Here is a 24,716-nt window from a genome sequence, read left to right as displayed (position 1 = left end):
TGCACAGTGCTGCCTTTCCCTTTCCCCCATCCCGTGGTCAGCACTGTGTGCCCTGCTAACTAGGCACGCGCCTTTAAGGGAGACTTAAAATAACCCACTCGCCTTGGCTATCTGATGAATGCAACAGGTGCAAAAATGATATCCAGGCAGAGTGTGTGCCCGCGTGTGTGCATGCAGAACTATCAGGGCAGAGCTCGCTACTCCTCCGGTGCTTGGGCCGCGCTTCCCTGCCCTACAAAAGCTCCGGGAGAACACTGGCTAACACATGATATAAATACCTCAAGTCCAAACACAGCAGCCTACGTCGCCAGCGGCGGAAGTAGAACAAGCACCGGAAGCGCCGTGCACCTGTCTGGGACCCCACACAGCTCCAAACGTGGCGAACCCTTCAGAAGCAAGGATGTGGTCCAACTTTTTCATGCAGGAGGAGGAACAGCGGCTGGGGGCCCGGGGCCGAGGGAACCGGGGCCAGATGAGCGACGCCCAGGAGGGCAAGATCAAGTTGGCCTTTTTCGTGGCCATCGCGGGCGTGACTTTGACCGTGCTGGCCGTGGGCACCGAGTTCTGGGTGGAGATGAACACCTTCAAGCAGAACCAGAGCCTGACCTGCGAGGCCGCGCACTTCGGGCTCTGGAAGTTCTGCTACAAGAAGATCTACGTGGACGACGTGGACGTGCTGCGGGCCACCTGCGGGCCCGCCGAGCTCCCCGGAGGTAGGGCTCGGCGACGAGTGTCCCTTCGCCTGGTGTGTTGTTGTCACCGGCATTCGGTGCGGGTTCGTTCTTGACAGCCGTTAGCCAACTCCATCAGGGCGTTTAGTGAGATGTGCTAAAATGGAGGCTTGGATAATCTGATGGGGGTGCAAAAACGAGTGGTTTTACACTAACAGCCCTAGAAGGTTTGCATGCAGTTAGTTTGCTATGAGATAGTGGGGTTCCTGACAGAACTACAGCAGGGAGGCCATGAGCCCCGGTGCAAGCTAGGAAAGTGGCCCCTTTGACTTCTGCTGGTGTCAAAAAATGCAGCATTGTCAGAGTTCAGTGCACCCCTCGGGGATCTGTGCCCCGGTTCCACTGCACCTGCTACACTAATGATAGCTACGCCCCTGTCCAGGCCAGTGTTATGTTGCGCGCTGTGCAACGCTGTGTGGTGCTGGAAACGTTTAATGTCGAATAATAACCAGTGTTGTTTTTTTAAATCTGAGAATAGTACACCTCAGATTGCACATGCTATACACACCGACGTTGTGGTAGGTTGGGGGAATGCGTGTACTTGCTTGATGGTCATGCACAGGACATGATCGTTTTTGGTCTGTGGCAGTCTTTCCTTGTAGCACTTTTGAGCGCAACACTAAGCTATTCTGAGGTACACACAACGCCTTGAGACCCGTCTGGCGGTGGTGGGGGGAGGAGAGATTAATGATGTTATTTGCCTGTAACGTAGGGACGGAGACATCAATACACCTGGCTCCAGTCCAAATTAGTGGGCAGGTGTCCAGTTTGCACCCACTGCCAAGTGCCAACCGAAAACCTCTGCTGAGAAATCAAGTGCTGATTACGTATCAAAACGAAGCATTCACCCCTGCAGAGACGATTGGCCGGTTCATTTATGGGCCGAGATAAACTGGCAGCATATGAGGATGCCAGTGCGTCCATGTGTGCGCTGAGCGCGTGATGAGCATGTGAGCCCGTTTTCATGCATACGCTTGTGTACTTGTGTGTGTTAGTGTATCAACTGCTCCCAGATAGTGAAATACTGACAAATGGCCAATTTCCTGTTTATGTTATCTGTTCCCGTTGTGAATAGCATCCTCTCGTTTCTCCGCAATGCTGCCCTCCTTTGGGGTGGAACACATTTGCCAGTAGAGTTTTTTAACACTCATTCTTTGTTTTGGCAACAAAATATGTTTATTTTGTAAGATTCAAGGCGGGACAGGTCTGTAATTGACGAGCGTCCCTTAGAGATGTCCCACTGCCACAATAATATTCGAAGTGCTGCTGCTTCTTTACATGACAGTGGCGTGAAGCCAGTGAACATGCTCGTGCCAATACCTTGATTTTGGTGTAAACGTTTAAAGGGCTGCAGGGGACCCATGATGTGGGAATATGTTCAAGCGCCATGCTACTTTTGCCAACATGTATTTTTAAAATTGGAATGGGTTAAGAAATACAAGGAAATTACCTCAAACACAAAAACTGTGCATTAAACTGAACATACATCTCGTGGGGCGTAGCTTGGTCAGTAAGAGGAGGGGGGTAGATTCAGATTTTTCAACAATCACGTTGCCTTATGAAGTTAAACTGCATTATAGGACAAGCAGGGCGCATGAGAGGGGCTAAAAGTGCGGTGGAAATGGAGACGAAGGTGGATTAGTAGGGGTGCTAAGTGAGAGAAAACACAATATTTTGTAAAATAACGAACACTTTTGAAGATTTTCAAAACAGAGTGGGAGAAAGTGTGTGCGCATATTTACTTGTGTGTATATAAACATTCCTGGTGAATTTCGACAGACACCGAACACAACCCGACCGAAAGCCTCTGTATCCAACTATTTACCAGAAAACACGTGTATTGGGAGGGAGTGGGGGTGTAACGCCCCAAACTCCCCTCTGAAGCTTCACACCCCTGACGTGAAGCTACACCCCTGACGCTCTGTCCATCGGCCCGGTTCGTAAATAGCTGACACGGTGTCTGCCCGGATCGCCTTCCCGGCCATACTTTAGGAATAGATCGCTTTTCGAAGTAACGTGAGATTGTCTGTAAGGGAGACCGTCTTAGAGCCTGATGCGCGAAGACCATTTTCAGTCTAGGCTAGCATTCCCTTGCTGGCTTCTCAGTAATCATTTAGTTGCCTTCAAATACTTATTTCAAAGGTCGAAACATCTGTAGCAATTTATGAGGAAATTAGGGAACTTTCAGTTTTGCAATCCAGTCCTGGCTCCGCTCCCGCGCGCTGACCACTCTTGTTACCCTGGGCAGGCTTTGAGGCGCTCCTTCTGTGAAGCTGTGCTTTGGAAGCGCGCTGCCACTCACGCGCCCACTTGGTGCTTGCTACTTATAAGTAGGGCTCCGGCGCCCATGCCCTAAATGTGGCCATCACAACTCACGTGGGCCCGCTGCTCACTGACAGCTATCATTGAAAGCACCTTCCTTTTCACACGAGGACTCGCTTTGGCGGGACCTCCTCGGCAGCGCGGTCAGGGACCTGGAAACGTATCCTCTGCTGTTCCTTGTAATGGCTGACAGTGGTGTCCTCTGGGGGCCATCAATAGCTCTCTGTTCAAAGGGGGGTTCGTTCCACCAGGTCAGATTCTGTGGCTTTTGACCACTCACCAGATAGTGCATTGTGCTCATTAACAGCCTGATTCATCAAGCTAAATTGCACTCGCAAAGGGCAAGATTCTCAGAATCTTGCCTTTTGCGAGTGCATTTTTTGCATTTGGGATTCATCATCCCAAATGCAAAATTCGCTATTTAAGAATTCGCACATTTGTGAAGAATTGTATTTAAGGAATCTCTATTTGAGATTCCTTAAATGCAATTCATGAAGCATTTTAAAATTGCGAAAATGCAATATTGGGCCGCTATTTACCGAGAGGTCAGACCTCTCGGTAAATAGCAAAAACTTAGAAAAATGCATTTAAATGCATTTTTCTAAGTTGCATGTTACACACACACATGTCCTTTGGACATGTGTGTGCGCAACACCTGTTTCAATTTGCATTTAATGGGTGCTACAGGGTGTCCTTTGGACACCCCTGGCACCCTTTAAATCGCTATCTTATTTGCGATTAGCTAATTGCTAATCGCAAATAAGGAATACTCCCCAATCATTCCTATGGGCCTTTTGGCCCATAGGAATGTATGGGGAGTTATTCCTTATTTGCGATTAGCAATTTGCTACTCGCAAATAAGGAATGTGTAGGAATCGCTATTTATTTAGCAATTCCTACATGAATCCCGTTTTGCAAGTCCTTAATAGCGATTCGTTATGAATCGCTATTAGGGGCTCGCAAAACGGGAGATTGATGAATCAGGCTGTAAGTTCCCAATTGCCACTGCTTTTAATCGCAGCGGTTTTTCCGCCGCGATGCGGGTGTTCTGAAGAGTGGGCGGGGCTGCGACGGCAGCACTAGGGAGGTAGTGCGGTAGTGCTGCCGTCGGCCAAAGGCCCACGGCAGCTAGCAAGGGGTTAAGACTCACATAGGTAGGAGCTGATGCACCGACACACAGCACTGTGAACATCCCTCGTCCCCTGTAGTCCACGGAATCGCCCTCTGCTGTAGATTCACGCACACCAGCTGGACCACCTCCACAATTTCCAAAGCTCAGCTGCCCACATCCAGGGCCGGATTGGTAAAGCGGGCACTTGGGCAACGGGCGATGGGCTGGTATCTGAGTTGCAGCTGTGGGTCACTTTTTTGGCCAGTGTGCTGTCCGATTTGTGCAGTGTCTGTGCTGTTCAGATGCCGCCAGTGGCCCAGTTGGGGCCTGAGCGGCCTTTCCAGAGGCTACTGGGCCTCTATTACCCCCCTCTTTTTTTCCATCGGGGCGGAGGTGGTATTCCCAGTCTCTCGATGGGCCGCCCATTGATGTAAGCAGATGGGGCAGGGGCCAGAGCAGAAGTGGCCTCATTTATATTCAGGTGTGGTTCACAACTGTGAACTAATCCGTGCAAAAAGAGTCCTGGCAAAAATATTTTATTTTCTCAGCGTAGTTAAGGACAATTGCCTCTTTTAGAGAACTCTCCCCCTCCCTCCTTTTCACAATACTTAAATCACTGAAGTAGTCTTTTGTGAAAAAGCGCAATCCACAAATGTGATCACCATTCTTAGGGGTCCCAGGCCTATTTTTGATCCCAATTCAACCCTGCCCACATCAAGTGATGTAGTTACGGCCATCTTCAGAAGCCACCTCCAGGGCTCTGCACGCCTCAGTGCACCGTTCATACTGCTAAAGTTTATCTTCAAATACCTAACTGGGTCCTTCCATCTCCACTCTCGCCCTTCAAGCCTCCTGGGTGACCCCACACCCCAGACCTCTTCAGAAACTCCGTTTTCCCAGATACAGATTGTTAGTGGCACCAGCAGCGCTTCGGGATCTAGGCCGCACTCCACTGAATTTTCTCAAGAATATTAGAACCATGGGTACAACACAGCCCCCTACAGCCCCTGGGGCGCAGTTGTGTGTGTGGGGGGGGGTCGGGGGTGGGTGGGGGGGTCGGGGGTAGCAACTCTCTAGGCCCCCCAAACGTTTAACGGGTCCACATTTATCCAAAGGTCAATGAATATCTGTGAGATATTGGAATAATGTTGTAATTTATGGCGTGAATTTGGGTAGGAGAAGCACACCTTTTTCACGTTTTCCAAACGGGTTATTTAAATCTAATAATCTACGCGTGCAACAGTGGTAGCACGTTTGCCCTCACGTGCCCACACTTAAACCAACCTACCTCGAGTGAATTACACCCGACCACTGTGCACTGTTGCGAATCTCTATTGAGTTTAATTTTTCAAAATTTTATCAATGTCAAAGAAAAATTTCAATTTCATCAACATAACTTGTCAATTCAGTACATTGAAGAAAACATTCATAATTTGTACATTTCTGTACTCTTTGATTTTAGAATTATACAGTGTACACAACACAACATATCATCCTTTCATTATACATTTGAGATGCCCGATGCATTTCGAGCCCTGTGAGGCTCTTCCTCCGGGGCCTGAAATCTGAACAAATATGAAAACAGCGTTACATTTTGGGACCACAAGTAAGTTTGAAATGAATACTCTTGCTAAGTGCACCTCCACCATCTAACCGTGTGGGTGATAAAAGTTGGGCTTACCCTCTACTTCTTAACGCTGGACGTAAAACCTGTGTAATGTGAAAAAATACCATGAACTCTCAATCCCTATATCGAAAACAACACACAAATAAAAATAACCACATCAGCGTGGCGGCTTAACTCACCCTCGTGCAGGCATATATCCGTGACTGATTCTACAACAAAAAACCATAATCAGAATTCCTGGAAAACCTTAAGCTATTCATTAAAAAAACCATCGAAAACCGCTTAACAGACTGCGTACCTGGATGATAACGCTGTTCCTCCGTATCATTACTCGTGGCGGTTGCCAAACGTTTAGGTGCACCGTAAATGACTGCCGTACTAATCATCACGTAAACTCAGAAACACCCAATGAAAACGCTGAACGCCCTAGGGCGTCACGAAAACGACTAGAACGGCCCGCTGACACTGAACGCGGCTTCACTTCCTGATCACTCTCCTCACCAGTGACCACGTGTTACTGTTTCAACCAATCCTCTTCTACCTCTAAGGTGCCCTGAACTTAAAAGCACTCTTGGGTGCGCGGCGCATGAAAAATAAAAGAAAATAAATAAAGTGTGATAACTGAAAATGTGATACATGCAGTGAGAGAATGCTGGGGGAAGACAATGTATTCATTATTTTCAATCAACCATAAGTACATTCAAAAACACATGACGCATTGAATTACATGAATTTACAGGAAACACGAAAAATCAATTTTTTCATTTAACCCTTTGGGATCTTGTGTCCCCAACCTTTTAATCCAATACATTTCTCTTTGTAGCAGAGATCTGGTGAGATCTGTGCCCTCAAACTTCTCAACTTTTTCTAAGACTGAAAACTGCAGTTGGGCTATGCTGTGTTTAGCCTCCAGCCAGTGTGCTGCTAGGGGACTCTTAATAGATTGATTTCTAATTGTGCTTTTATGTTCCGAAATCCTGACTTTTATTTTGCGCTCCGTTTTACCCACATAGAGTTTCCCGCATGGGCACTTTATGTAGTAGATCAGAACATTGGAATTGCAATCAGCATTGAAAAATAACGGTATAGTTTTGCCTGTTTGTGGATGGTGTATGGATGTGCCTGTAATAACATTATTACAATGAACACAATTACCACATCTCTTCATTCCTTTAAAAGAAGAGATTTGTTTTTGTTTAAGCTTAGGTGCCAAAAGTTCTTTGAGATTCTTAGACCTGGTGTAGGCAAACATTGGCTTTTGCTCGAATATTCAGTTGAAGTCTGCTTCATTTTGTAGAAGTGCCCAATGTCTATTCACTATGTTCTTTATCTTTTGGGAACTAGTGGAAAATTTCGAAACAAATACATGTCTTTCCAATTTCTGTTTCATTTTTTTGGTGTAACAAATTAGTTCTATCATACGTTTTCACACGTTCTCTTGTTTTATCCAGGATATCTTTCGGATAGCCTCTCTGTTCATATTTGTTCTGTTGTATATCTAAATGTTTCTCCAAGTCTAAATCCTTAGAACAAATTCTTTTGATCCTCATGAATTGCGAGAGGGGTAAATTGTTTTTCAGGTTCTGCGGGTGAAAACTTTGATACAACAGTGCATTATTTACATCAGTCTCTTTACGAAAGACTTCTGTGTGTATTTCTGAGTTCTCTAGACTGATCGCCACATCTAGAAAGGAAATTCTCTGATCACTGATGTTTGACGTGAACTGTATGTGTTCATTGAATTGATTCAGTTGGGTCAATTTCTTTTCCAATAGAACCTTCTCAGCGTTCCAGATGACAAAAATGTCATCTATAAATCTACAGTACAATACTGCATGTTTTTTCCAGTCTTCGTCAGTGTATATATGTCCCTTGTGTATCGGCTGTTTTGATTTCTTGAATAAGTGAATAGATGTTTGATGCTTCTTCTGGTGTATAGGCTAGAGTACTTGCTCTATGTTCAGTTGTATTCGAGATTGCTTCAAATTGCATGATGGGTGCTTTCTCACAAAGGACAAAGTTTCTGAAATGAATTTGGGTAGGAGAAGCACACCTTTTTCACGTTTTCCAAATGGGTTATTTAAATCTAATAATCTACGCGTGCAACAGTGGTAGCACGTTTGCCCTCACGTGCCCACACTTAAACCAACCTATCTCGAGTGAATTACACCCGACCACTGTGCACTGTTGCGAATCTCTATTGAGTTTAATTTTTCAAAATTTAATCAATGTCAAAGAAAAATTTCAATTTCATCAACATAACTTGTCAATTCAGTACATTGAAGAAAACATTCATAATTTTTACATTTCTGTACTCTTTGATTTTAGAATTATACAGTGTACACATTGATGTAAAATCACTGTATACATCCATCCCCCATCAGGGAGGACTAGAGGCTGTAGAATGGGCCTTGTTGAGTCAACCTTCAATCAGAGCTGATAAAGTGTTCATCCTGGAAATTCTTCATTATTGTCTGTATCACAGCTATTTTCAATGGGAAGAACGATTCTTTTTACAACAACAAGGAACTTCTATGGGATTTGCCGGGGCTCCGGCATATGCCAACACATTTATGGCTAAATTTGAAGCAGACCATATATACACTGATGAAGACTGGAAAAAACATGCAGTATTGTACTGTAGATTTATAGATGACATTTTTGTCATCTGGAACGCTGAGAAGGTTCTATTGGAAAAGAAATTGACCCAACTGAATCAATTCAATGAACACATACAGTTCACGTCAAACATCAGTGATCAGAGAATTTCCTTTCTAGATGTGGCGATCAGTCTAGAGAACTCAGAAATACACACAGAAGTCTTTCGTAAAGAGACTGATGTAAATAATGCACTGTTGTATCAAAGTTTTCACCCGCAGAACCTGAAAAACAATTTACCCCTCTCGCAATTCATGAGGATCAAAAGAATTTGTTCTAAGGATTTAGACTTGGAGAAACATTTAGATATACAACAGAACAAATATGAACAGAGAGGCTATCCGAAAGATATCCTGGATAAAACAAGAGAACGTGTGAAAACGTATGATAGAACTAATTTGTTACACCAAAAAATGAAACAGAAATTGGAAAGACATGTATTTGTTTCGAAATTTTCCACTAGTTCCCAAAAGATAAAGAACATAGTGAATAGACATTGGGCACTTCTACAAAATGAAGCAGACCAACGGAATATTCGAGCAAAAGCCAATGTTTGCCTACACCAGGTCTAAGAATCTCAAAGAACTTTTGGCACCTAAATTTAAACAAAAACAAATCTCTTCTTTTAAAGGAATGAAGAGATGTGGTAATTGTGTTCATTGTAATAATGTTATTACAGGCACATCCATACACCATCCACAAACAGGCAAAACTATACCGTTATTTTTCAATGCTGATTGCAATTCCAATGTTCTGATCTACTACATAAAGTGCCCATGCGGGAAACTCTATGTGGGTAAAACGGAGCGCAAAATAAAAGTCAGGATTTCGGAACATAAAAGCACAATTAGAAATCAATCTATTAAGAGTCCCCTAGCAGCACACTGGCTGGAGGCTAAACGCAGCATAGCCCAACTGCAGTTTTCAGTCTTAGAAAAAGTTGAGAAGTTTGAGGGCACAGATCTCACCAGATCTCTGCTACAAAGAGAAATTTATTGGATTAAAAGGTTGGGGACACAAGATTCCAAAGGGTTAAATGAAAAAATAGATTTTTCGTGTTTCCTGTAAATTCATGTAATTCAATGCGTCATGTGTTTTTGAATGTACTTATGGTTGATCGAAAATAATGAATACATTGTCTTCCCCCAGCATTCTCTCACTGCATGTATCACATTTTCAGTTATCACACTTTATTTATTTTCTTTTATTTTTCATGCGCCGCGCACCCAAGAGTGCTTTTAAGTTCAGGGCACCTTAGAGGTAGAAGAGGATTGGTTGAAACAGTAACACGTGGTCACTGGTGAGGGGAGTGATCAGGAAGTGAAGCCGCGTTCAGTGTGAGCGGGTCGTTCTAGTCGTTTTCGTGACGCCCTAGGGCGTTCAGCGTTTTCATTGGGTGTTTCTGAGTTTACGTGATGATTAGTACGGCAGTCATTTACGGTGCACCTAAACGTTTGGCAACCGCCACGAGTAATGATACGGAGGAACAGCGTTATCATCCAGGTACGCAGTCTGTTAAGCGGTTTTCGATGGTTTTTTTAATGAATAGCTTAAGGTTTTCCAGGAATTCTGATTATGGTTTTTTGTTGTAGAATCAGTCACGGATATATGCCTGCACGAGGGTGAGTTAAGCCGCCACGCTGATGTGGTTATTTTTATTTGTGTGTTGTTTTCGATATAGGGATTGAGAGTTCATGGTATTTTTTCACATTACACAGGTTTTACGTCCAGCGTTAAGAAGTAGAGGGTAAGCCCAACTTTTATCACCCACACGGTTAGATGGTGGAGGTGCACTTAGCAAGAGTATTCATTTCAAACTTATTTGTGGTCCCAAAATGTAACGCTGTTTTCATATTTGTTCAGATTTCAGGCCCCGGAGGAAGAGCCTCACAGGGCTCGAAATGCATCGGGCATCTCAAATGTATAATGAAAGGATGATATGTTGTGTTGTGTACACTGTATAATTCTAAAATCAAAGAGTACAGAAATGTAAAAATTATGAATGTTTTCTTCAATGTACTGAATTGACAAGTTATGTTGATGAAATTGAAATTTTTCTTTGACATTGATTACATTTTGAAAAATTAAACTCAATAGAGATTCGCAACAGTGCACAGTGGTCGGGTGTAATTCACTCGAGATAGGTAATTTATGGCATAACACAGGCCCCCGCAGCCCACGTGGTGCGGGGGTGCCCGAAGCTCCAGGGGCCCTCCTTGGCACTGCACTCTGTCCAGAGAGCTCCTAATTGAGCCCGGAGGGGGCCCCTCTACATACCTTGCAGGGAGGCCCCCTCAATTTTTGTTACGCCAGTGCCTGTTGTCCAAACTAGATGTGTTCTTCCGAGCCGATGAAGCAGATTTCTGTGTAGCAGTAATTTAGGGGTGAATTCTGAGAATTTCGTACTTCATGACAAAGTGTAAAGTTTTCCAAATTTGTCTCAAGATAGCATGTTAACTTCGTACGTCCTTGCAGCCGGATGTGCCATCACAGCCCAGAGGTGGCATCAATCTGCAGGGGCTTTAGTCTTCCTGGTGTCACCTGAGTGGCAGCGGGGAAACCCAATGGCTGCTGCTAGGCTGCACGAGCTCTGTTCTCTTCTCCCAGATGTCCCAGGATAGGACACACAGGAGCAGGAGAAGAAGGAGGACTGCAGTGCTTCCATGGAAACAGAAAAGGGGCTCTGCTGCCACCCCTGCATCACAAACGCAACAACGGACCTCGTCCACCAAACTCTTGCTCCACCCACTCATTTATGAGTCCGGTGGACTGTCAGTGTTATGGCACCGCATATGAAACATATAACCTTGTTCACCACCTTTCCAACACAAGTCTGAACCTCCCTAGGGTGCTTTTAATTGCATGGTATTGACATTTCTCCTTGTTAAGATTTTATATTATTTGTCCTTGTGCTGCATTCATATAGACAACTTTGAAGCTATTACCCAAGTATTGGACCACAACCTTCCAGATATTGTTGTATTCAGATTTCTTTCCTATATAACAAAGTATTTATGTGGTTTGTCTAAATGTCTGGTAATCATATGTAGACAGAAGTGTGAAGTTCCATTTTTTGTTTCTTTTTTTGTAGAAGATTACCTCTAATGGTGTTTTTCCTCTAATTGCTAGTTCTTTAGTTTGCCTTTTGTTTCTCCAGTGTTGCAAGTGAACCATTCTGTAGTGGTCGTTTGGTGTCAATGTCCCTTCCATTACTGGAGTGTTTCTTTCTAATTTACCCCACCAAAAAAGTTTCCCACTCACCCAAAGGACAGAAGTCACCCCAACTCTTTTAAAGATTGGAATGGGTCAGAGAGAAGTTTGTCAATGTCCTTGTGGGTGTGTCCAAAATCTTAGGGGCCTCTCTGCACTTGAAACCTCGTGCAAGCCCCTGGCCACCCTCCACCTCACCCGTTATGTATGCTTTTTTCAATATTTATGTACGTACACCCTTTTAGGAGTGTGTAAACCAACTTTTGTTGAATTACAAAGGAGAGCTTACATTTGTAAACAAATCCGTTGTGTCTGTTAGCTAAACTTACTGGCTCCAATAGCTTTGTGAATCAGCATTATGTCGATACCACCACACGGATGGAGGACAAGGACAATCATCCTATATAGTCTTCTATGGCCTGAACAGCTGTAAAGCTCTCGCCCTTGCACATCCCCCAGGTTCTAACTTTGGTCTAAAACTGTGATTAGTGACTGTCAAGTGCTCCTAACACTGACTAACAGTGATTGGCCAATAAGCTTCAGCACTAATGCACAACAATCACATTTGAAAAGATAGCCAAGAAATTACACCCTCGCCATCCGATCTCTCCAAGAGATAGACACTCCCTGGCGAGTGCCAGCTGCAGTGGTGCTTTTACTTTAATTGATAACAACTCAAGAATTTTTAACAACCAATTCACTTCCATCAGGCTCTCCAGCATTCACATGATGATCACTGTTTGGAAGTAAATTGTTGGTCTGTATGAAGGGAGAAGAAACTTGGATGAGAAAAGTAATGTATCGGTTTTGCTTATGTTATGAAAAATAAGCTGTTTTTATCAATCCCGTCTGGGACAAAGGAAAGAGCTCACTAACAACAAGTATCACAGGAGTGGAGATGATGTGGCACAGAGGCCAGAGCTACTGACTCAAAAGCTAGGGATCCGATTCGAGTCTTGGTGGCAGAACATCCTGTGATACTGGGCAAATCTCTCAATCTCTCCAGCCATGATGATAAACTGGGCTTTATAAATCTGCTGCAGGATGAACAAGCAGAAAGAGGCAACACTTTATGAAAAAATAGTTCCACCAAAACGCATCTTAATAGTATTTCGTCTACGGGAAACTGATAAGAGAAGCAGATGAGGAACAAGCACTGGTAAATATAAGAAAATATGCTACAGCCAATAGAAATGGAGGAACAGTAAGCAGCAAGCACAGGAACCAACGAACAGCCAGGAAAGAGAGGGGTTTTATTAAAAACAATAGATTTCACAAGCACGGCGCAAGCGCTGTGCAGGTGAAACCTAATGAAAGCTTTTTTCCAGGTTCATCGGGTAGTAGAGTTTAAAAAGTGGGATGATTATTTATAAGAATAGTTATCTCTGATCTTCTTCCAGCAAATCAATGCCTCACTTAAAATACAAGGTTTAATGGTTCGGTTTCATTAATGAATGGAAACTATTGCCTCAAATCCATCAGTGGTTAATAGATCTGAATGGTTCCTTTTCCTTCCCTTCCGCCAAAGCAGCCTTCAAAGACCAAACCAACAAAAAGGCCCAAACAGCCTAGTACTGTGTAATTTTTTGAAAAAGTATAACATTTTTTACCCTAAATCTTTCACATACTCATAAAAGCACGTTTCCTCCCATATTGAGAAAGAAAACATCCTGCTCGCTGGCCCTACCAACACTACCCTCATCCCACTCACAGGTGCCTAGCACCCAGCTCCCTGGAGAGTATAAATCCAACCACAGTCCTACCACCGTTACTGACCTGCAGAAGCTCCCCAACCTAGTTCACTTGAAATTAAATTCATAGGCATCAGTGACGGAGCTGTCTGCCCATACACCCACCTACCTAGAATGGCTAGTTATGTTTCACTGGCTGCACTCGCTACCCTTTTATCACTGGCCATTTTTTCATACGCATAAAAAAGCAAGAAAGAAATAAACAAGAAAATAAATAGTTGCACCCATTAACCTCCATCCACTTGAGAACGACACAAACCCCTCCTCTTCAGGGAACAGCCAATTTACTAAGGGCTGTTTGAAATCATGATGTGCAATAGTACACCAGCTGGTTTGAACTGCCCTTCACTGGGCAATGTGATTAGCATACTAACTAATCAGCCGCATTGCAAAATGTATCTTCATTGAGCATCATAAAAGGTCCTACCTCACATATATGAGTGAGGAGCTCGATACCAGAATAGCGAGTCTTAAATTACGACGTGCGGAAATATTAGGGGGAGAATACCACGAAGGTCAGTATTTATAGGTTAGTATAAGCTTCTATAAATACCTCTGCTTCTAGGTATCTTTAGGATATATATCTTAAAAGTACGTATGTGGAATTAAGAATAGTAAATCTATATTTAGCAATATATACTTTTTTTCACATAATTCTGGTTTTCGATATGTTTTCCAAAATACTTTTTCACGGCAATATTGGTGTACTGGATATTGTGACATACAAGTAATGGCGATAGGATGCATTTTGCGGCGCTCTATGAATGACTGTGAACACAGGGATGGCGGCCGGGAGGGGCACAGACCTGCATTCACTTCATCACAACCACAAGCTGTCTTTCAAAGCTGCCTGTGTCCCTTACATGTGACGTGTCTGCTTTCATAAACATGTCTCATGTAGCTCTGCCTTTTGGATTAGAATCAAATGGCTTCCTTTTTGTACTGGCTCTTCTTTTTTTTACGTATTTTGAACCATTAGCTGATCATAAATCACGCTTACTCTTTCCTTTTCTGAAAATATTCATCCTTTCAGACATGTGCACATATTATCCACAATTGCCATAGTAGGCGAGGATCCCAAGAAAAAGGAGTGACCACCGTTCATTGAATTCCATACCCAAATCAAGAGTATGCCTTAAAATAGATCATTCTTCTAAAAGTCAAAACAAACTCAAAAGGTTGAGTGCTCCAGCAACTACAGATCTTTTAATAAAAATATCCACATCCTGAAAAGACTTTGGATGGGGCATACATTGGCCCCTCCTAGACGTCCACCATGATACCCAATGGGGAAGTTGGTCAATTTTAAAATGGAAGTGAGATGCCCTTTTGATGACCCTTCCCATTTGAGATTAGGAAAGAGCTACAAAACCATCAGAAAAAACATTTCCAACTCCCAAAAGGAGTTTGTTTGCATTTCAAAACGGTATTATGTGATTCTAAACCATATGCTTTTCCGAACTGCTAGGCTTTGTGACTCGAAATACCTTTGTATGTTGAGCTTCTCGCCCCTGCTATCTGAATACTTCGCACCCTAGTAATCCACCCCCATGCATGTAAACATACGCCTACGTCTGTGTAATCAGCACTCACATCATGTAACCCTCAGATCTACATAAAGCTCTCCGCTATCACCAGGGATTAGAGCTGAGCTATATAAATACCCCTAAATAAAAATAAATAAAATACATGCATTCCCTCATATTGTATGTTTAGAAGCAACTGCCACAAGCGGACTGGCATTTAGAAATTGTGGGATTCATTCCTCAAAGGCTGAGGAAAAACACATGCCACTTACCTATAAATACTAAAATTTAACATCAACATTTCTGTAGGTTGCTTTATATTTCCCGAGTCCTAGAAAAGCACACACCTGTCTAACTGTGTCCATCTGTGTCACGGAAATGGAATGCAGTTTGTTGTATCATATCTCCTCCCTCGCACAAATGCTAAGTCCTTTGCTGTATCAGATAAGACCAGTCTTATCCAAAAAGTCCATATCTATTTGTAGAGAGTACGTCACTGGCCTTCGACTCTCCAGCTCTGTTCAGCCAGCTTCCTAGAATCACCTTGGCTAGTTGTTATGGGGCAGACTAAAGAAGTGGCTATAAGTGCAGCGGCTTGCAGCAGGCATTTGCACTAGCTTTTTGGCACTTGACTGCAGTAGCGGCCCGTGGAGGGATTTCCGTGGGGCGGGGAGGGGAGGGTGGGGGGTAGTAAACACTGGAATATGGATGAACGGAGGTAAGTTAACATGTAAATAACTAAAACAACTTTCGTTGCACGCGCTGCATCGCATTTTATGATGCAGCGCGCGCAACAAATTTCGTTTTATTTATTTAAATGTTTACTTACCTCCATTCATCCATATTCCGGTTTTACTACCCCCCAGCCCACCTGCCCCTCCCCCGAACCACGGAACCGCCCCACGGAACCCCTCCACGGGCCGCTACTGCTTAACTGTTACAGAAGGGAACATAAATACGTGTGCAACTGCTTACGTAATTACCAGTTTGCAGTGACACATTTCATGTCTGCATAATGGTAAGGGGGTGTTTCCTAATTTGCATTGAGGGTGGCCCCATGCAAATAAGGAAATGCCTTTGCCATTAAGACCGTGCCATATTACTGATGCAGGTGCAAAGAGGCTCTCGGTAGATGCCTGAGTTGACCACTATCTTGGAAATGATGGATCGTTTGTGTGTCACAGGAAGCAGAACTTTCACAGGAGTGAAAGAGGGACCCTCAAACTTCTCTAGAACTCCAGGTAGGGTGTTGGAGTCTGCGAGGACATCTCCATACTCCTTGCAAATGTAAGATTTTTCAAAGGCAGTAACAGATGCAGTGGCAGTTTTAGAATCAATACTCTATTTTCACGTATTCAGTCTCTCTGTAAGAAATTGGACTAATAGTTGAGGGAGTGAGTATCCACCACAAATAATAATCACAGTCCTTGTCCAGGAGAACCACAATAATCACTAGATAAACCTGTGGTTTAGCCTCTGGCAGCTTAGAACAAAGCAGTCAGGCTCGTCCTAGAGGCAAAGTTAAAGTGCCAATGCAGTACTCAAACAGTAAAAAAGTGAAACCGCAACACAGGAGAAATCCAAAACCAATTTAGAAAGATAGAGCAAAATGTAATACATAAAATGACATCAAAGACAAAATTCAATAAGTTGAACTGTAGTTATTAATTTTTAAAAATAGCATCAAAAAGCATTAAGTACCATTTGTAGTTATCTGATTGCGTTTCATTGGGACATGGGTAAGGTTTAAAGCTGACCTCAGCTGAGCACGTGCCAGCTACAGGGACCAGAATGGTCAGAGTGAAAAGTTTTACCTTCAGACCAAGGGGCATATTATCAACGGGCAGCGATAATTATCGCTGGCTGCTCTGAGCGTGAGAATTATTATTGCTGGCTATCGCTGGAAATTATCGCCATGCCAGCGCTGTATTAACAACGCACAGCACAATGGCGATAATCATTCCAGCGATAGCGATGTTTTCCATGGAACATCGCTGGTTTTCCAGCGATGTTCCATGGAAAACGGCGATAACCTTGCTGATACGACTCTGTGGTCGTATCAGCATAATCCACCTCCAATATAAAGTATAGATAAGTCAGCATTTTTGCAGACGTTAGGTTTTTGCAAAAGAACGCGGTTTTCTGCAAAAAACGCGGTTTTCGCCAAAAACACAGTCTTCAAAAATGCCTGGGCCTCCTTGTAAATATTGCGATGTGAACATCAGCAATAATTTACAAGGAGTACTGCCCAGTGATGCCCACTTTGCATCTCATTAGAGATGCAAAACGAGGCATCGGGAAAACGGTTTACAATGCATGTTAGCACCACCTTGTAAATAGGGCCATTAAAATATCGCCACTTTAGCGGCAAAAAGTGCAGCTAAAGCGGAGATACTGCCCTTGTTAATATGCCCCTTAGACTCCGGGGCCCTCTGAAGAGGAACTATCGATCCTGTTACTGACTCGATCCTTTCAACAGGAGGATTATTCGCACATCACACCCCTGATCAGCGCAGCTTTCAACAGCGAGGCCTGCCTGCCTCTCACACATCACAGAAAGGCTGCCTGCACCTCACACTTCACTGCTGCCTGCCTCTCACATCCCTGCTGCCTGCATCTCACACTTCACTGCTGCCTGCCTCTCACATCCCTGCTGCCTGCACCTCACACTTCACTGCTGCTTCCTACAGCGAGGCCTGCCTGCCTCTCACACATCACAGCAAGGCTGCCTGCACCTCACACTTCACTGCTGCCTGCCTCTCATCCTGACCATCCCGACTCGCTCAGAGGCGGTCGCTCCCCAAGCTCCCTGGCCTTTGGGTATCGTAGCGCTGTACTGCTGTGTCTGCTATTTGTGCATTGCTCGCATTGACTGGAAGTCATCTGTGCCTCTTTAGCTTCGCAGCGCTCCTCTGCCCTGTTTACTGTTTGTGCATTAATCAAAGTCATCTGTGCCTCTTTGCATCGCAGCGCTCCACTGCTCTGTGTAGTCTTTGTGCATTGCTCGCATCGTCTCGCATATCATTTGTGCCTCCTCTGTATCGTTTGCGATATTGCTCGCATTGCCTGATAAATATACATTGCGCCAGACTGTGGCCCCAATCTCGTCCTGTTTTCACTTTCGTATTTACAGCCATTTTGTTGTTGCGCCTCGTAGCCCGTCCCTCCACCCCGCTCCCGCCTCCCAGCTGCCCCTCCCTCCCACTGATAGTTGAGCTGTGTGCCATCCGGGGAAGCGCTGTGACCATCCTGCCTCGCTCAGAGGCGGTCGCTCCCCAAGCTCCCTGGCCTTTGGGTATCGTAGCGCTGTACTGCTGTGTCTGCTATTTGTGCATTGCTCGCATTGACTGGAAGTCATCTGTGCCTCTTTAGCTTCGCAGCGCTCCTCTGCTCTGTTTACTGTTTGTGCATTAATCAAAGTCATCTGTGCCTCTTTGCATCGCAGCGCTCCACTGCTCTGTGTAGTCTTTGTGCATTGCTCGCATCGTCTCGCATATCATTTGTGCCTCCTCTGTATCGTTTGCGATATTGCTCGCATTGCCTGATAAATATACATTGCGCCGGACTGTGGCCCCAATCTCGTCCTGTTTTCACTTTCGTATTTACAGCCATTTTGTTGTTGCGCCTCGTAGCCCGTACCTCCACCCCGCTCCCGCCTCCCAGCTGCCCCTCCCTTGCCCCTCCCCCTCCACTATCCACATATGACAGATGCTTTTGCGCGCAGCGTTCACGCGCAGCGGACACGCCCCATGCGCGCCGAAGGTGCGCCAAAGGTAAGCCCGTCTACACCCGTCCGCGCCTGGACCGCGCCCAGCGCCAGACCCCTTGGTCCCCGCAATATCCACTCCACCCGCATAACATACGCTGCCGCATCCGTCTCTGCACTTAACCCCGGCCGACCTCCAAACTGCTACCAAGCCACCCCAGGACACACCCATGGACCCTTCACCTGCCACTCCTGCAAGTTCGACTGCATCAGGACCCGCACCAAATCCACAAACTACAAACACAGCTCCGACACCAACCACCTGAAATGCATCCTGCTCAACACCCGCTCGGTCCACAGACACGCCATTGAACTCTGGAACCTACTCGACACTACATCGCCGGACGTCGCCTTCCTTACAGAAACCTGGATGAATGCATCATCAGCTCCCGACATCGCCATAGCCATCCCGGACGGCTACAAGATCATCCAAAAGGACCGCACCAACCAAACAGGAGGTGGCATCGCCATCGTCCATAAGAACATCATCCGCATCACGACCAGTTCCGACGATAACCTCGCTGCCGCCGAACACCTTCACTTCCAGATCCACACCGACCCCAAGACCACACTCAGAGGCACCCTCATCTACAGACCACCAGGACCCCGCACACAATTCAGTGAAGACATCACTGACTTCATCAGCCCACACGCCCTCCCCTCCGAGGACTACATTCTACTGGGAGACCTCAACTTCCATCTGGAAAAGAAAACGACAGCAACACCACCACCCTTCTGGACAACCTGGCCAACCTCGGACTCGAACAACTTGTCAACATCCCCACCCACTATGCCGGACACACGCTCGACCCAATCTTCACCTCCAGCAAGCACATTTCCTTCAATCACACCACAGCTCTCCACTGGACGGACCACAGCTGCGTTCACTTCAACTACAAAAAGACCACGACCCACAAGCCCCCACAACCTATTCCCCGAAGAAACTGGAACAAAATTACCACCGACCAGCTCTTCACATCGCTTCACCAAAACCCTCCTGCCAAATCATCGGACCCAAACCAAGCAGCCACCAACCTCACACAATGGATCACCCACAGCGCTGACGAACTAGCACCCTTGAAAAACCATCAAATCAAGCAAGGTAGCAAAAAAGCCCCCTGGTTCAACGATGACCTTAAGAAATCCAAGAAGCTCTGTCGTACCCTCGAGAAAGCCTGGAGAAAAAACCCAACCACCAACAACCTGGCCACCTTCAAGAACGCAATCCGCAAACACCACCAACTGATCCGATCCACCAAAAAATCAGCATTCAAGGATCGCCTTGACAACAACGCCCAAAACAGCAAGGAACTATTTAACATCGTCAAAGAATTTACCAGCCCCACCGCCGGCACCAACGACATCACTCCCTCACAAGACCTCTGCGACTCCCTAGCCTCATTCTTCCACAACAAAATCGCCGACATACATAACAGCTTTGGAATCCAGTCCGAAGACCAGTCCACTCCACCCACTTCCGAACCAAAACCACCCTCTAACAACCTTTGCGCCTGGAACCCAATCACCACTGAAGACACCATCCGACTGATGAACTCCATCCACTCAGGATCACCAACCGACCCATGTCCCCACCACATTTTCAACAAAGCAGACTCCATTATCGCACCGCATCTCCGTGACATCATCAACTGCTCCCTCAACTCCGATACCTTCCCGGTAAGCTGGAAACATGCCGAACTCAGCGCCCTTCTGAAGAAACCCACAGCAGACCCCACTGAACTTAAGAACTACCGCCCCATCTCGCTCCTCCCATTCCCTGTCAAAGTCATTGAGAAAGCCGTCAACAGTCAGCTCGCCGTCTTCCTCGAATCCAACAAATCCCTCGACCCCTCACAATCCGGCTTCTGAGCCAAACACAGCACCGAAACCGCCCTCATCGCAGCAACAGACGACATTCGAACTCTACTGGACAACGGAGAAACAGCTGCCCTCATCCTCCTTGACCTCTCCGCAGCCTTCGACACAGTCTGTCATAGCACCCTCATACAACGCCTCAGCAACGTCGGAATCCAAGGAAAAGCATTGGACTGGATCACCTCATTCCTCGCCGGTAGAACCCAGAGAGTCCGCCTCCCCCTTTTTAGATCAGAGGCCACCTAAGTCATCTGCGGCGTCCGGCAAGGATCATCACTCAGTCCCACCCAGTTCAACATATACATGAGCCCCCTCGCATCCATCGCACGCCAACACAACCTCAACATCATCTCCTACGCAGACGACACCCAGCTGATCCTCTCCCTCACCAAAGACTCAAACTCCGCCAAAACCAACTTACACAAAGGAATTAAAGAAGTAGCCGAGTGGATGAAGAACAGCCGTTTAAAACTGAACTCGGACAAAACGGAAGTCCTCATCTTAGGTTCATCCCCCGCTGCCTGGGACGACTCATCGTGGCCACCAGCCCTGGGAACCGCACCCATACCTACGGACCACGCACGTAACCTGGGCTTCATCCTGGACTCCTCCCTCTCGATGACCAGACAAGTCAACGCCGTCTCATCATCATGCTTCAACATCCTACGCATGCTCAAAAAAATCTTCCGCTGGATCCCCACCGAAACAAGAAAGACGGTCACCCACGCACTGGTCACAAGCCGACTGGATTACGGAAACACCCTTTACGCCGCAACCACAGCCAAACTACAGAAAAAACTCCAACGCATCCAAAACGCCTCAGCCAGACTCATACTTGACATCCCCCGTCAAGCTCACATTTCCGGTCACCTGAAAGACCTCCACTGGCTCCCCGTCAACAAGAGAATAACGTTCCGTCTCCTCACCCACGCACACAAAGCCCTCTACGACCTAGGACCCGAATGCCTCAACACGCGACTGTTCTTTTACACCCCCACCCGCCAACTACGATCGTCCAATCAAGCCCTCGCCGCAATTCCGCGCATCCATAGATCCACCATGGGGGGAAGATCCTTCTCCTACTTTGCGGCCAAAACCTGGAATTCTCTCCCCACCCACCTCCGCCTTACACAGAACCACCTCTCCTTCAGAAAGCAACTAAAAACTTGGATATTCGATAAATAAAGTACCCCCCCTCCCCAAGCGCCTTGAGACCCTCTGGGTGAGTAGTGCGCTATACAAATTTTTGAACTTGAACTTAGTCTCTGGAATGCAAGTCAGAAATCCACAGCATGGCAAGGCAGGTTTTGGCAGAAGATGGCTCCATGTCATTGGCTCGTCGCTGAAAAAGGTCTGCATAAGCTGTTGACTTTTGGTGGAAATTTGAATTATGTGCCAAGAGAAAGTCCCTATCCGTCGGATACTTTTCACATCTTTGCATGGTGGAGAGTTCTCCCTTTGGACTTGGTCACTTTTTTAGAGCTTGGGTCTTTCAGCAGGTCAAGGCCAAAGAGAGTTCCACATAGCCAGATACCTTCTCCAAAAGGCCCCACTGAATCAGATTTGCTGCTGTGCAGAAGAACATAGTGGGAGCAACATGAATCTTTGGCCAAGCGGCGATGCACTCCTGTTGGATCAGCTTGGCTGGTTGGCCTTGGTCTCCCGTCATATTCCAGAGCAAAAAGTTGGCAAAAAATGTGTACATCCCAGGTTTCCAGAAACTTCAGGAGGAGTACATTTTCAGCACTGGCCAAGGATTCAGGACCTTTGGATCAGCCCTTGGGGTCAAAACTCACTCCAGTAGAGGCCAGTAGTAGGGTCTGCTGGGAATGCTTCACAGAACCTCTTGGAGCTTTCTTGTGTCCCTGTAGCCCAAAGAGGAGGTCTGCCTTTGGACCCATGGAGTTAACTTCTTTGTCATAGGTAGAGTGGGAAACCAGTCCATTCTTCAAGCTCTTCTCAGGTCACAGAGAGCAGGTCCAGTCTTTGTTCTTCCACTGGTCCAGAAGAGACACGAGGGCACTGGGCATGCCATATTGATGCCCATTGCCTGCATGTGGGGGAATTTCTTGGTCACTCCCTAGCCAATAGGGTGAAAGTTCCCAGATATGATCCCGCCCAATTTTGTAGCACTTCTTGCATTTTTTACTTTAAACTATCCCACGGCCCATGTCTACCCAAAACCTACATGGCAAAACATTTCTTGCCTTGCTCTTAGCTTACTACGCCCACTCAGATTTTTGACTATGATAATAGCAATCCCTTCCTTGTGGTTATTCCAAACCAGTTCTGTGGCCGCTCCCCGCTTTAACTAGGGAGGATGGCCTAGGTGTGAGCTACATCTGCCAGTGACAGGGTAGGCATCTTTGAAGCACAGCCCCTAGGTTATCCTGCTCAAGGAAGAAATACACCTCTCTGCGCCCCAGCCGTTTATCCACTCTCTGGGAGCAATCTGCTTCACACCATAGGGGAGACATCAGCAATCAGGTGACACTGGACATTAGCATAAAGACCATTTTGGCTTAGGCAAGAAAATTACAACTTTCTAAAATTGTAATTTCTAAAATAGTTATATGTAACCCGACTTGACCATTAAGCTAGATTTTTAATTACTATTAAAAATGAGTCCTTCAATGATTTTTTTCTAGCTACTCCCAAACTGGATAAAACACCTATTAAGTGTAATGGTGTAAACCAGCATTAGCCTATATGAGAGTCAGCCTTGCCACAGTGAAAAATTAGTTTGGAGCTTTTCACTGCCAGGGCATGTACAACATTGAGGGGCGGATTTACAAGCTTCTTGCACCACTTTTGTGCTGCCGTTGTGTCACTTTTGTGACACAGTGGTGGCATAAACAATGCGGCCAATTTACAATGTGACGCATCTAGGGAGATGCGTCACTTTGTAAAGCCCTGTGTCACAATATGCCTGGGTCAGGTATAATGTATGCAGGGTGGGCGTTCTCATGCAGGCAAGACTTATAAAAATAACACAGTGAAATCTATAGGATTTCACTGCACCACTTCTAGGACGCCACTGCATCAAAACCATACGCCTGCTTGAAGCAGGCGTAAGGAGTGACGCAGTACAATAAGTATAGGCCTCAACATGCATTGCAGGAGTTGCTTGTGCTTGCGACACAGCTCCAGCAATGTGTGACTTTTGGGCCAACTGATGCGTCTGAATTTCTGACGCATCTGTAAATCCTTGCGCCATGGTGCGCTGAATTATGAATATGGTGCATCCAAGGTGGTGCAGGGGTATCGCAGGGAAACAGACACATCTATACTGATGCATCAGTTTGTTGTAAATTTGCCCTTGAATGAGAAATTAAGAATTTTACTACTGGTTAGCAGGGGTGAAATGCAGAGTCCAATGGCCAGCAAAAATGGATGCAACAAAAAAAGCCAAAAATCTGGGGTAATAGCATGCAAAAGATGTTCAGCTCCAATATTTTCCGACTCATTCACTTTGATAGTTAGCACCTGCTCTGGATAAAGCACAGTATTTTTGTATTTAAACACATACCTAGATTGTGTCTCCATTTTAGTATTACAGAGCCTGGTGCACTGTGGTTAATCAATGGTGTAGAATGTGGAGCCCAATAGAACATCTGCCCAAAAGGCCAGGGAGGGGGGAGCAGCAATGAGTGGACAAGTCATTCCAGTGGGGGCTCATTAGTTGCTGTGTTTTGTACCATATGCACCTAAGTGATGTAAAAGTTCCAAGAAGGCCCTAAAGATATAATCAGATGACATCAGAGATTACCCGCAAGGCACTGTGGAGCTGCACAAGATGGCGTCCAACAGAGTCAATGGAACAAGGGGTGCTCTGGAAGGTTCTATTTTAAAACTTACCAGGTGACTGAGGCCAGTAAATTTCTCTGTTTAAAAAGGATTTCACTTAGATCAACAATTACTCTCACAAACTCTTTCTCGTTTCCTTCACAGTGGTCTTTGCAAACTATCCTGGTTCCGTTGTTTTCAGTGTTATTCAAGGATATTCTTAATCCATAAAATTTGACATTGTAAATACGTTGTGGTTGCTTTGTGCCGTTGTTGCTGGTATTTTTTGTTCTCATTAACACATAGGCGAACTCTACTATTACACCAGGGCTTTAAGTGGGCCAGGTCTCACC

The 24,716-nt window shown here is 45.6% G+C and overlaps 1 protein-coding gene across 1 annotated transcript in view; it reads left to right on the top strand.

Annotated features, from left to right (window-relative positions):
• The first annotated feature begins 179 nt into the window (after positions 1-179).
• The window catches only part of CACNG6 (calcium voltage-gated channel auxiliary subunit gamma 6), a 480,288-nt gene continuing 455,751 nt past the window's right edge, over positions 180-24,716 (top strand). The window contains exon 1 of the mRNA XM_078654965.1: positions 180-713. Coding sequence (XP_078511091.1) covers positions 401-713 — 313 coding nt within the window. The 5' untranslated portion in view covers positions 180-400. The remainder of the gene's footprint in view (positions 714-24,716) is intronic.

The sequence above is a fragment of the Lissotriton helveticus genome, chromosome 7 (assembly GCF_964261635.1).
Source record: "Lissotriton helveticus chromosome 7, aLisHel1.1, whole genome shotgun sequence".
Classification (NCBI taxonomy): domain Eukaryota; kingdom Metazoa; phylum Chordata; class Amphibia; order Caudata; family Salamandridae; genus Lissotriton; species Lissotriton helveticus.
This window is presented reverse-complemented; position numbering and strand designations above follow the sequence as displayed.